At 46.9% G+C, this 12,319-nt stretch overlaps 1 protein-coding gene and 1 long non-coding RNA gene across 4 annotated transcripts; one reads left to right on the forward strand and one right to left on the reverse strand.

Moving 5' to 3' along the window:
• Window positions 1-646: 646 nt before the first annotated feature.
• LOC308391992 lies at window positions 647-4,589 on the reverse strand. Of its 3 annotated transcripts, none has more exons than XR_013970731.1 (5): window positions 4,256-4,589; window positions 3,492-3,557; window positions 2,992-3,147; window positions 2,447-2,539; window positions 647-2,156 (listed from the first exon to the last, which is right to left on the reverse strand). It is a non-coding gene; the product is annotated as an uncharacterized lncRNA (long non-coding RNA). The 3 variants fall into 3 exon arrangements; XR_013970733.1 differs by lacking the exon at window positions 4,256-4,589 and adding an exon at window positions 4,100-4,248; XR_013970732.1 differs by lacking the exon at window positions 3,492-3,557 and having other exon boundaries at window positions 4,256-4,588.
• Window positions 4,590-7,566: 2,977 nt separating this feature from the next.
• Window positions 7,567-11,935, forward strand: LOC308393005 (uncharacterized protein). Its single transcript, XM_080876435.1, has 2 exons — window positions 7,567-8,571; window positions 11,918-11,935. The coding sequence occupies exons 1-2, from the start codon at window positions 7,600-7,602 to the stop codon at window positions 11,918-11,920; spliced, it is 975 nt and encodes a 324-aa protein (XP_080732561.1). The 5' UTR covers window positions 7,567-7,599; the 3' UTR covers window positions 11,921-11,935.
• The last annotated feature ends 384 nt before the right edge of the window (window positions 11,936-12,319 follow it).

Genomic DNA, 12,319 nt, shown 5'->3' on the forward strand with positions numbered 1-12,319 from the left:
TCAGTGATGATACCCAGCCCTAGTGAGCAGCCTAGGCCGACAGAAGTGGATGTAGCTGTAATAAGAAAATAACTATTGATAACTTTTCTGTTAAGTTAAGGCCTGATCCATCTGAAATTCATAGCCAGTGCTCTGACACGGTGTCATCAATCTTTGAATGCTGAAAAAGCAGTGCATCCAGAAAAACACATTATATTATATAAATTATTCTAAAATTTGTGTGCACCTAACTTTTATGCCGGTACGCCCATGGCAAAAAGTTAGTCTAGAGCCCTGTATACACTCAAAAAAAATGAAACGTTGACTTTAATTAAAATTATTTTGTCAACAGGTTCCACGAAATTGAATTATGTTAGTTTAAAGCAAAAATCTTTAGTTCATCTAATTTAAAAAAACTACTTAAGATTAACAAGACCTATTTAAGACTAAATCAAGTTATGTTGTATGAACATAGATGATATATTTTCAGGTTAGATAGTTTAGATTAGTTACTTCAACACATTTCTTATTTGTGGCAGTAAAATGTTAAATTTAAGTTAGATTAATTCAAATATTATATTTTCAGCCACCTTGTGCTTTATTAATTAGTTTTACATAAATCTATTTTGTCAACAGGTTCCACACAAATGAATTAAGTACATCCAACTTATTTTTTAAAATTTATTTTATTGCCAACACATTCAGTGAGCATTTGTGTAAACCCAGTCCAAAATAAAACACAACAGCTCATTAGGGTTAGTAATTAACAGTATGTAGACAGATGCAACATCAAGACTTTAAATTAAATGTCTGTATCTACCAGAAATAGAAGAGAAAAAAAACGCATTGAAGATCACATAACACATTGATAAGATGACACTTGAGTTATGCACATGTGATGCTAGTAAGGTCTGTGAGTGTTTTTTTCTTTTAGTGTCTAAAATGGATAGCAAAGTTGCTATTTGCAATGATTGCTTAGGGTCAGTCCAGTAACACAATGCCAATGAAGTGCTTTCCTTTAACAATGCAAAGTGAAGTGTCCACCTCAACAGCCACAATTTAAAAAAAAAAAAAAAAAAAATGTAACAACAACAACAACAACAACAACAAGTCCACTGATATTAGCAATCAAAGAAAATTACATCACCATCCCAAATAAAACTTTAACAAAACATGCCAACATTATGGTCTAACAATAAAACAGCTTGTCAGCGTTCAGTTTTTTTGCAACAGCACAGCAGTAACCATTTAACACTCGCCACTGTCAACATTTATTTTACCAGTGTTTGGGCAAAAAACTTCAGATGTAAACATTTTAACATGGAAACAATTGTTCGTCTTTAAAAGTCCACAAAATATACATTCATCCTGCATTCCCAACTTGGATGATCTGATATCGTCGTGTTGGTGTTGTTCCCAGACCATCATGAAAATGTTGTTCCAGGTTCAACATTGCAAGTGACCAATCACATTGTTGTGACGTTATTCTATTCCAAGCCATTCGTGCATTTATGAAATTCCAATGTTGCAAGGACAATATCAATTCTGCTTACTGTTTATTAAAGGGTTACGGTTAGGGTTAGGGTCAGTTGATCGGCGGACAGAGGCGGTTTCACGCAGCTTAAGTACAGTTTTTTGTTTTACGCCGGTTTTTCCCGAAGTCGCAAAAGTATGACGTCACAACATTCTGATTGGTCACTTGCAATGTTGATCCTGGAACAACATTTAGTATGATGATCTGGGAACAACACCAACACGAGGATATCAGATCAACCTCCTAACTTACCCTTATTTTTAGTATGTATTGCAATTACCTTTACAATGCACACAATGTAACACAAACTGAATATGAACATATTTCCACCTCATAACAATATGCCTTGAACGCTAATATACACACCACCCTTCAACATTTCTGGTGCAGTATCATCTCTCAATTAAATCCTTTAAATCTCAATACTTTTGATTGTCTCTTAGCTTTCAGTCTTGAGGTTAACTGAGATTCAGTGCATATATCCTACCCATTAAGAGTGCACATGCAGAGGCCAGGTCTTCCAGGTCATGCAGGACACACTAGATGGTTATACCCACATCGGCTGGAGGAGTGCTGGCATCAGCTCTTTCGATGGTAAAGATAGCAAGGGTAATTTGTTCCAGCTCCCTCTGAACAGCTGTAGCTTAGACACAAAAACATAGAAAAATGGCATCCAGTTTTAAAAAAAAGAAAGAAAAAGGGCCAAAGCTACCCTTTAATGACGTAAACACAATATTAGGAACATGCACCCCAGTGTGCCACTATTTTAGACTACAGATTCAACGATAAATATAAATAGTTTGGGTATACAAGAAGATTTCCCAAAACATTTAAACAGGTTCCATGCAAATTACAACAACAACAACATGCAACAACATTAGTTATTCAAAATTTGGTTTAATACAGATAAAAAACTAAACTAAAATTACCAACCAATTATTCTTTGAAGAGGATGCTTGGGTCTTCATTCAGGTAAAAAGGTAGTGCCCTGAGGACACACTCCCTCCCCTTTTCAATGGTTTCCTTCTGTAGAGAGTGGCAGAGATACAGGAAGAGAAAACAGATATACTTTAGGATGACAGAAACTCACATTATACGCAAAATGAATGACATATCCACTGCACAGATAGACATGTACACAAGACCAACTAATCATCACATGGACATGAATAGTTAACCTGTTGGGCAGGGTTTCCACCACATTATATATGTCCATAATGGAGGTAAAGACAAACTAATACATCATCTTTTTTGCATTCAAAACATAACATAAAAACATTCACTTCTGGTTTAACCTAAATCAAGGGATCAGATTTTACATATGTTTAGGTAATTTAAATTTTCCAACGTTTTGAGTACCAAACTTTGTCTTGCTTAATATAAATGTAAGTGCACTGTGCAGCTACCATACACTAGCTGTTTAAATTTGAAAATGATCTTATTAGCCATAATATTTTGCTACCAACAGAATAACGCACCTGTGTGGCTGGGGCCAAAGTTTGTCTAATTTTCTTCCCTGCAACGCCTCCTTTTTTCTTGAAGACTTTTATGAGCTGGTCAGTGTATTGGTCAAGTTGTGTAAAAAGCCTTGGAACATGTGCAGCAGTAGTAATCCTCACATATTCTGCTTCCACCTGAAAATATGTCAACAAACACAACATACTGTACTGTAAATATACATACTATATGTACACATATACAAACTAAAACTAATGTAGTAAGACCTCATTAAAGCTATAATTTTAACACAAACATTTACACAAAATGCTAATGGAGCCATTACAGCTTTTATTGTTATTTATCAAGTTCCAAAAAATACTGATCACAGCTGATCTGAAAAGAATTTCATGCCTCAGGCCCTTGAACTGCAACCATGGTTCAGATGTGGAGAAGAAATAACAGGGGCATGGGATGGGTCACAAAAGAAAACTTAACTTATAAAACAGTTTTGTTTTTAAAAGTATAACAGTTCACATACCACATACAAGCTCAGCAGTACCACATACACCACATCAGTATAGGAGGGAGCAGGTAAAGGCAGGATCTGAGATTTATAAAGAAAAAAAAAATTAATTCCTTAATTTCAAGAAGCAAATTATTGTTTGAATTACAACTAAATAAAATACTACTCAGAAGAAAAGCAAGAGATTGACACTGCCATGTGCTAACTTTCTATAGAAGCAATTATCACCAGGTCTGTCGACCTCCATTGTCTGTCCACTCATATGTCTTGAATAATTTTATTAAAAAAAATTAAGTGTGTACTTTCACAAACTGTAATTTATAACTACATTGATATGTATAACTCCGCTAGGAAACATGCTGTATTTACAGACCATTTTTACATAATACAGATTACTGATAGAGCAGAACAATGGTGTCACAGTGGCTTTCGCCCTTGACTTTTTGGATTTTAAATGTCACTTTATGCTATCCTTGCTATCCTATTCGATATTTCCGACTCTCGGATTACAGAAAAGGAATCCCAAGAAAGCAAATGGAAAAATAACCCCTTGAAAGAATAACCCCATGAACCCCTGTAGCTAATCCCTTAATAAAACAAAAAACAATAAAAATGTTTCTTACACAGTCCACAAAATAAGCATGTCCAGGACCCAGTAAAACTAATGTAAAACAAGCACACGCAAACGATATAACATGTCTTGTAAGACAAACGCAAAATATAACCATGCTGGACATATAGATACTACACAACATAGTCAAAGAAAAAAGTGGTCTTACCTCTCAAAGAAACAGCAGCTTGGCGCCAAAACAGCCTTTTTCAGTTAAATTTGAAGTCTTGTGCATGAGCAGGCACAAGCCGTGAAACCTTCTTGTTCTGCGCGGTTTCATTACAACTGTTTTTGCATTACTGCCACCTTGTGGATATACAAGGTATATCGATCCTAATTGACTTAACTTAAATGTTATGCGATCAAGTAACACATTAGTATTATGTACGTTGAATAATAGACACAATTACGTAGACTTGATTAGAAAAACATATGTTAACTTAACAAAAACATATATTTTAAGTAAAATGAAAATAAATAATTAATATACACTGAACAATCCACCTCATTCATTTTTTTGAGTGTACACAGGGGAGTAATCAGGGAATGGGAAACAGGAGGGAGACACAGCTGGGAGAGATTAGGGCTAACGAGACAGGGGGAAGTAAAACTGAATACACTGACATAGGACTGGGACTATCAAAATAAAGCAGGAAACAAGAAACAAATCACAAAGACGCAAACTTGACACTGAACTAAACCTACATTAATAATCAAAACAGCAAAACTAACAAATCAGAACATAAATCATAATTTAGAAAAACACCAAATTATAAGAAACAGAAAAAGCTGGGTCAAAATGACCCAGAACCGTGACATGGTCTAATGTTTTGTGCTTCGGGTTTCTCATTGGATTACTCTCTTGCAGAGCTGTAGCACGCACATGAATGAGAGGTGGAAGGCCAGTGCAGTTCCAATTAACAGGGTATTGCCAACTATCCCGCTAATTGCTGAGTTTACTTTTGTCTGTGTGTCATATTTACGATTAAAAACAAATTTAATCAAATTAGATATTGATATTTTCATATGTAAATTGATCCTGCATCATGAAACGCTGGTATTGGAAGCGTAAAACGCGTAAATACGACTGACACCCGTAAACAAAGCAGCATCTAGCTGCAGTTTAAAGATATTGGGAGTAGCAGAGCACAGTGCTTTCACTGTAAAATAAAAATAACAGTAAGAGCAGGTTCCACCACAAACCTGCACAGACACATCAGGACTGTCCATCCCATGGTGCAGTTGGAAGAGAGAGGGAAAACTGGCTCAATGTCTACTGACCCTGGAGTGTCTGGTCCCAAATCAACAACAACTGTTGCAGCAGATACTAGTAATGCAAGTATAACACATCTTGCTCCAACCCAAAGCAAAATAAGTCAGTTTATACCAAAGCAGATCACCCCACCAATGAGGAGTTGGCTAAAATGATTGCCACTGATTTCTAGACCCTTTCCGTTGTGGAGAACATAGTTTTTAAAACGTTTTATGAAAGCCTTAATGCACACACTACCTAGTAAAAAGACACTGTCCCTTACAACGATCCCGAAACTATATGACACAAAATGTGCATTATGGGAAGACAGGGTGAAATAAGCTCCATCAGTTTGCCTCACATGTGACTGCTGGACCTCTAGAACCACCTGCTCTTTCATGTCTGTCACTTGCTACTTTATTGAAAATTACAAGATGACATCTTGCCTGCTGGACTTTTTTGACTTCACTGACAGATACACCGCAGAAAATTTGGTAGAGTAGCCATTAAGAGTGGCAAGTAAAAGACAAAGTGGTGTGCTGTGTGAGTGTTAATGCTGCAAACATCACCAAAGCCATACAAACTCTGAAGTGGACCCACCACCCATGTCTGGCACATACATTAAACCTGATGATAAGCGATTCCTTGAAGGTAATGAAAACAAGGAGCGGATGAGGAGCCCATCATCCAACATGGAGAAGACCCACTGAGCTGGTGGCCACAGTCTTTCCACACCTGGTGAAGGTGATGGAGGGGAGACTGTGTGTTGTGGCAACATCTGTTCCTTGGGATAGTCTTCTCAAAAACAGGGCAGAAACTAACTAAGAGGAGAAACCGCATCAGCCCATCCAGGGAGAAGCATTTGATTTTTCTGAATGTCAACCTGCACTGTTTAGTTACTGAGTTTGGTTCTGTCTCTGTTCTGTGGATTTGTTTGCAGTGTTTTGTTCATCTGTTTTTGTGTTAAAATAAAATTAAAAGTTTGATTAAAATATTAAACAAAAGTAAGAATGCCTGCTTTTGCAACAGAACAAATACACAAAATTAGGCAATTATAAGGCTTCTCATAAAAACACACAAAGTATTCATTTTTGTCAAGTAAGGCTAAAATATGAAGTTACAGATGATAACAAATTAAGAGCCATTTGGGAGCTAAAGAGCTGGCTCTTCTTTGGAAGCCGCGCCACAACTGGCTCTCTGAAAAGAGCTGAAATTCCCATCACTAGTGTGCACCTCAAAATACAATACTCAAGTCCACCAGTAGGTGGCAACATTACAACATGGGGATTAGATGAAATACTCAGTTTTGAACATTATAATCAAATAAACACATTTGACTGTGACAGCTACATTCTACAAGACATGCTGTGTAAGCAAATACAAACAACGAGAGTTTGGTCTGCACTTATTGAAAGATCATATTCCACAAACTTCGTTTATAAGGTCCACACTGTCTGCACAGTATACCGTGAAGTCTGCAAGTTTTTGAATTTACATTTTTTTGTGCCCAAATTATTCTGAAGATCATTACAATGAAAGCCTCCAAAAGTTGATTCTGTTCATCTGGACGTAGCGTTTTGTGGGAGAAATGTTTCGTTACTCATCCAAGTGACTTCTTCAGTCTCAGCTGACTGCAGGTTTCCCCAGTCTTATAAACAGTACATTTGCATAATGACTGAAACCAGCCCACTGAAGGAACAATGGGCTGGGAGGTCAGTTCCTTAATCTTAATTATGCAAATTCTCATGACCATTGATCAACAACCACTGACCAAAACCCACTGATCAAAGACCACCGATCAATGGCCATGAGTACCGTTCACAGAGAGTTGGGGAATGGCTGCGTTGTAAGATGTTGAATAATGTATCTGTGGCGGAGGCGTGGCCCCGGGCGCAGCTGCAGGGGAGGAGTGCAGCAGAAGGCTCAACAGGGCGGCGCTGCGAGGCCGGTAAGAACAGCTGATGGTGTTTATGTACTGATGATGGTCTCCCTCCGCTGTGTTTATAGTGAGACGGGGAGGGGCGGCCAGAGTGGAGATCAGCTGGGCTCGTGAGCTGTCAGACTGTACGACTGAGTCAGCTGTCAAAACTCAACACTCAAAGCTTCAATAAATGTGGAAGTTGGCAGTACATACCTGTGTGTGCGTGTGTCTGTGCCTGGTGTATTCCACAAGTGGTGCCGAAACCCAGGAAAGTGCCGGTGGGGGAATGTCCGACCCGCAGGCCGCGCCACCCGCCCAGCCTCTGCAATTCTTGGCGCAGATGCTGGCGGAGATGGCGACGATGAGCCGGGATCAGGCGGCCGACCAGCGTGCCCACCTGGCCGCGCTGCAGGAGCAGACGGACCGACAGACGCAAATTCTGGAACGGCTGGTCGGGGCCGCTGCCACGCCGAAGCCCTCGCCACTGTCGGTGGCGGTGCCCCGGATGGGGGACGGGGACGACCCACAAATTTTTTTGGAGACCTTCCGTGCCACGGCGGAGGCTTGCCAATGGCCGCGGGAGGAGTGGGCTCCGCGGCTGCTCCCCCTGCTGTCTGGGGAGGCACAAACAGCGGCCCTGAGTCTGCCTCCGGCGTCGAGGAGCAGCTTCCCGGACGTGAGCCGGGCGGTGGTGGACAGGCTGGGGCTCACCGCCGAAGACCATCGCCGGCGGTTCCGGGCCTGTCGGCTGGCTACAACGGACCGACCATTCGCCTGGGCCCGGCAGCTGCGCGACGCGGCGGTGCGCTGGCTGCAACCGGGGGCATCGGAGGGCGAGACGAAGCTGGTGGACAAGGTGGTGCTGGAGCAGTTCACGGAGGGGTTGCCAGCGGAGACGGCGAGATGGGTCCGGTGCCACCGGCCCGCAAGCTTGGAGGTAGCGGTGACGCTGGCGGAGGACCACCTTGCCGCTGGAGCAGGGGAACCCGGGGACGCCGGACGGAGGCCGAACAAACAGGCCCCAGTGCCGGCCCCGAGGCGCCGTGTGCCGGCACCAGGGCAGGCCGAGCGGCTGCCGGCGCTGAGCCCCACTAACCCTTTCGCGGCGTTGGTGCCGTCCAGGGGAGCCGAGCCAAGTGGAGCCGCCCCCGAGCCACGGAGAGCAGCACAGACGCCGGGGCCGGAGTGTTGGAAGTGCGGGCAGCCGGGGCACCTGAGGAGGGATTGTCCGCTTATGGAAGTGGGGCAGGTGTTCCGCGTTGCTGGCGCCCCAGCACCCTCCCCCGGTCCAGGAGGGACATACAGTATTCCGGTAAGGACTCGAGGGGGTATACGCCAGGCGTTGGTGGACACGGGCTGCACGCAGACCCTCGTACACCAAAGCTTGGTTCGCCCCGGGGCATTGCTGGAGGCAGAATGGGTGGAGGTGAGGTGTGTGCATGGTGACGTTCACAGGTATCCCATAGTGCCGCTGTTATTAAAGTATAAGGGCAAAATGCATAGAGTAACGGCGGCGGTTAGCCCGCGCCTGTCGCACCCCCTGATTCTGGGTACCAATTGGCCGGGGTTTCATCAGCTACTGGGGCAGTACGCGGGGGTGCGATCACGACCGGAAGCGGGGTGTAGCGTGTGCGCGGCATTCAGCGGTGACGCGGGGTCGTCCGACACCGACTCCGGGGGGGAGGAGCCGGCGGGTCCCTCACGGGACGTCCCGCCGGCCCCGGAAGTGTCCCCCATGGGTGATTTCCCACTGGAGCAGTCTCGTGACGGCACCCTACGCTCAGCCTTTGACCAAGTGATGGCTATTGATGGTCACGTGGTGCGCCCTGAGGCCGCGCAGACCTACCCGCGTTTCGTCTTATTAAACGACCGGTTATATCGAGTGAGTCGTGACACTCAGACCGAGGAAACACACACCCAGTTGTTGGTGCCGCAGGGCCGCCGGGAAACTCTTTTCCAGGCGGCCCACTATAACCCCATGGCAGGGCATATGGGCTACGAGAAAACTCTGCAGCGAATAACGGCCCGATTTTATTGGCCGGGCATCCGAGCGGATGTGCGCCGCTGGTGCGCGTCCTGCCCGGACTGCCAACTTGTTAACCAGCCGGCCATACCGAAGGCGCCGCTGCGCCCTCTCCCCCTCATTGAGGTCCCGTTTGAGCGCATCGGCATGGACCTCATCGGGCCGTTTCACCGGAGTGCACGCGGCTACCGCTTTGTGTTAGTCCTGGTGGATTACGCAACGCGGTACCCGGAAGCAGTTCCGCTGCGCACCATCTCTGCAAAGAGTGTGGCGCAGGCACTGTTTCAGGTCATCTCCCGAGTCGGAATCCCGAAAGAGATACTGACTGACCAGGGCACGTCGTTTATGTCTCGTACACTGCGGGAACTGTACGAATTACTGGGGATTAAATCTATTCGGACCAGCGTCTACCACCCTCAGACTGACGGGCTGGTGGAGCGGCTGAATAAGACTTTAAAGTCCATGATTCGGAAGTTCATTAACGAGGATGAACGCAATTGGGATCACTGGCTAGACCCTCTGTTATTCGCAGTGCGGGAGGTGCCCCAGGCCTCCACGGGATTTTCTCCCTTTGAACTGCTGTTCGGCAGGAGGCCACGTGGGGTGCTCGACCTGATTAAAGAAAACTGGGAGGACGGTCCGAGCCCCGCCAAAAATGAGATTCAGTACGTGTTGGACCTGAGAGCAAAACTCCACACTTTGGGGAGGTTGTCACGGGAGAATTTGCTCCAGGCTCAGCAGCGTCAGCAACGCCTGTATGACAGAGGGGCTAGGCTCAGGCAATTCTCACCGGGAGATAAAGTGCTTGTGTTACTCCCTACTTCCAGCTCGAAGTTGCTCGCCAAGTGGCAAGGACCCTTTGTGGTCACACGGCGAGTCGGGGACGTGGACTATGAGGTCGCTCGGTCGGACAGGGGAGGAGCCACGCAGATTTATCACCTCAATCTCCTCAAACTGTGGCGAGAGGTTGAAACCGCTTCTCTGGTGAGCTTGGTGAAGGAGAGAGATGAGTTGGGGCCTGAGGTGCCAAATTCTATCATTCCCGCCTCCCTCCCTTGTGATGACCATCTCACACAGGCCCAGAGAGCGGATGTTGTCGCGTTGCAACAGCGTTTTGCGGACGTGTTCTCCCCCCTGCCCGGCCGGACGTCCCTCATCGAGCACCATTTCGTGACGCAGCCTGGCGTGACGGTGCGTTCACGGCCCTACAGGCTCCCGGAGCACAAGCGAAAAATCGTGCAGAGGGAATTGGCGGAAATGCTGAGGATGGGAGTAATAGAAGAGTCGCACAGCGCCTGGTGTAGCCCCATCGTTCTGGTGGCGAAGAAGGATGGGTCTATACGGTTCTGTGTCGACTATCGCAGGGTGAACGAAGTGTCACGCTTTGATGCCTACCCCATGCCTCGGGTCGACGAGCTCCTGGACCGGTTAGGCACGGCCCGCTTTTTCACGACACTGGACTTAACCAAGGGCTATTGGCAGATTCCCTTGTCTGCCGAGGCCAGGGAGAAAACGGCCTTCTCCACTCCGTACGGTTTGTACCAGTTCGTGACACTTCCGTTCGGCCTGTTCGGGGCCCCGGCCACTTTCCAGCGTCTCATGGACCGGGTACTGCGTCCGCACGCAGCGTATGCTGCCGCCTACCTGGATGACGTGATCATCCACAGCGACACCTGGGCGGAGCATGTGCTGCGGGTGGCCGCGGTCCTGGAGTCCCTGAGGGGGGCGGGGCTCACGGCCAATCCGAAGAAGTGCGCGGTTGGACGGAGGGAGGTGCAGTATCTGGGGTACCACCTGGGGGGCGGGCAGGTGCGTCCACAGGTGGAGAAGACGGCGGCTATCGCATCCTGCCCGCGCCCCAGGACGAAAAAGGAGGTGAGACGGTTCTTGGGGTTGGCGGGTTACTATCGTCGCTTTGTGCCGGGGTTTGCGCAGCTAACCAGCCCCCTGACCGATCTCACTCGAAAGGGTGCCCCGGATCTGGTCCAGTGGACGGGGCCGTGCCAGGCGGCGTTTGTGCAGGTGAAAAAGGCTCTCTGTGGGGAGCCGCTGCTTCACACTCCTAACTTTTCCCTCCCTTTTGTTCTGCAGACTGACGCCTCGGACAGAGGGCTGGGGGCCGTTTTGTCCCAGCAGGTGAGGGGGGCTGACCGCCCTGTCCTATACATCAGCCGGAAGCTAGCGGAGCGCGAGCGCCGGTACAGCACCGTGGAGAAGGAGTGCCTGGCCATCCGGTGGGCGGTCGGCTCCCTGCGCTATTACCTCCTGGGACGCTCATTCACCCTCTGTTCGGACCACGCCCCGCTGCAGTGGCTCCACCGCATGAAGGATGCCAACGCCCGGATCACCCGGTGGTATCTGGCGTTGCAGCCCTTTAAGTTCAAGGTGATCCATAGGCCGGGGGCGCAGATGGCGGTGGCCGATTTCCTCTCTCGCTCGCGGGGGGGAGTTGGCTCGGCCGGACGGCTCCCCGGCCTCGAACGGGCGGTGGGGGTGTGTGGCGGAGGCGTGGCCCCGGGCGCAGCTGCAGGGGAGGAGTGCAGCAGAAGGCTCAACAGGGCGGCGCTGCGAGGCCGGTAAGAACAGCTGATGGTGTTTATGTACTGATGATGGTCTCCCTCCGCTGTGTTTATAGTGAGACGGGGAGGGGCGGCCAGAGTGGAGATCAGCTGGGCTCGTGAGCTGTCAGACTGTACGACTGAGTCAGCTGTCAAAACTCAACACTCAAAGCTTCAATAAATGTGGAAGTTGGCAGTACATACCTGTGTGTGCGTGTGTCTGTGCCTGGTGTATTCCACAGTATCCTTAGGCCCCCTCCTCGATTCAGAGATGGTCTTTCCCTTTTCACGTAAATGGCCTCCTTGACTCCAATCTCAAACCAGCATTCTTATTTCAATTACAATTAGAGCTGGGCGATATGAGATTTTTTCATATCACGATATGTTTTTTTCATTTCAGGCGATAACGATATCTATCACGATATAAGCCAAATAACTATTTGTAAGATTTAAATGTGCCGTTGCTCACAAGTAAAATG

The sequence above is a fragment of the Rhamphochromis sp. 'chilingali' genome, assembly GCF_963969265.1.
Source record: "Rhamphochromis sp. 'chilingali' genome assembly, chromosome: 2".
NCBI lineage: Eukaryota > Metazoa > Chordata > Actinopteri > Cichliformes > Cichlidae > Rhamphochromis > Rhamphochromis sp. 'chilingali'.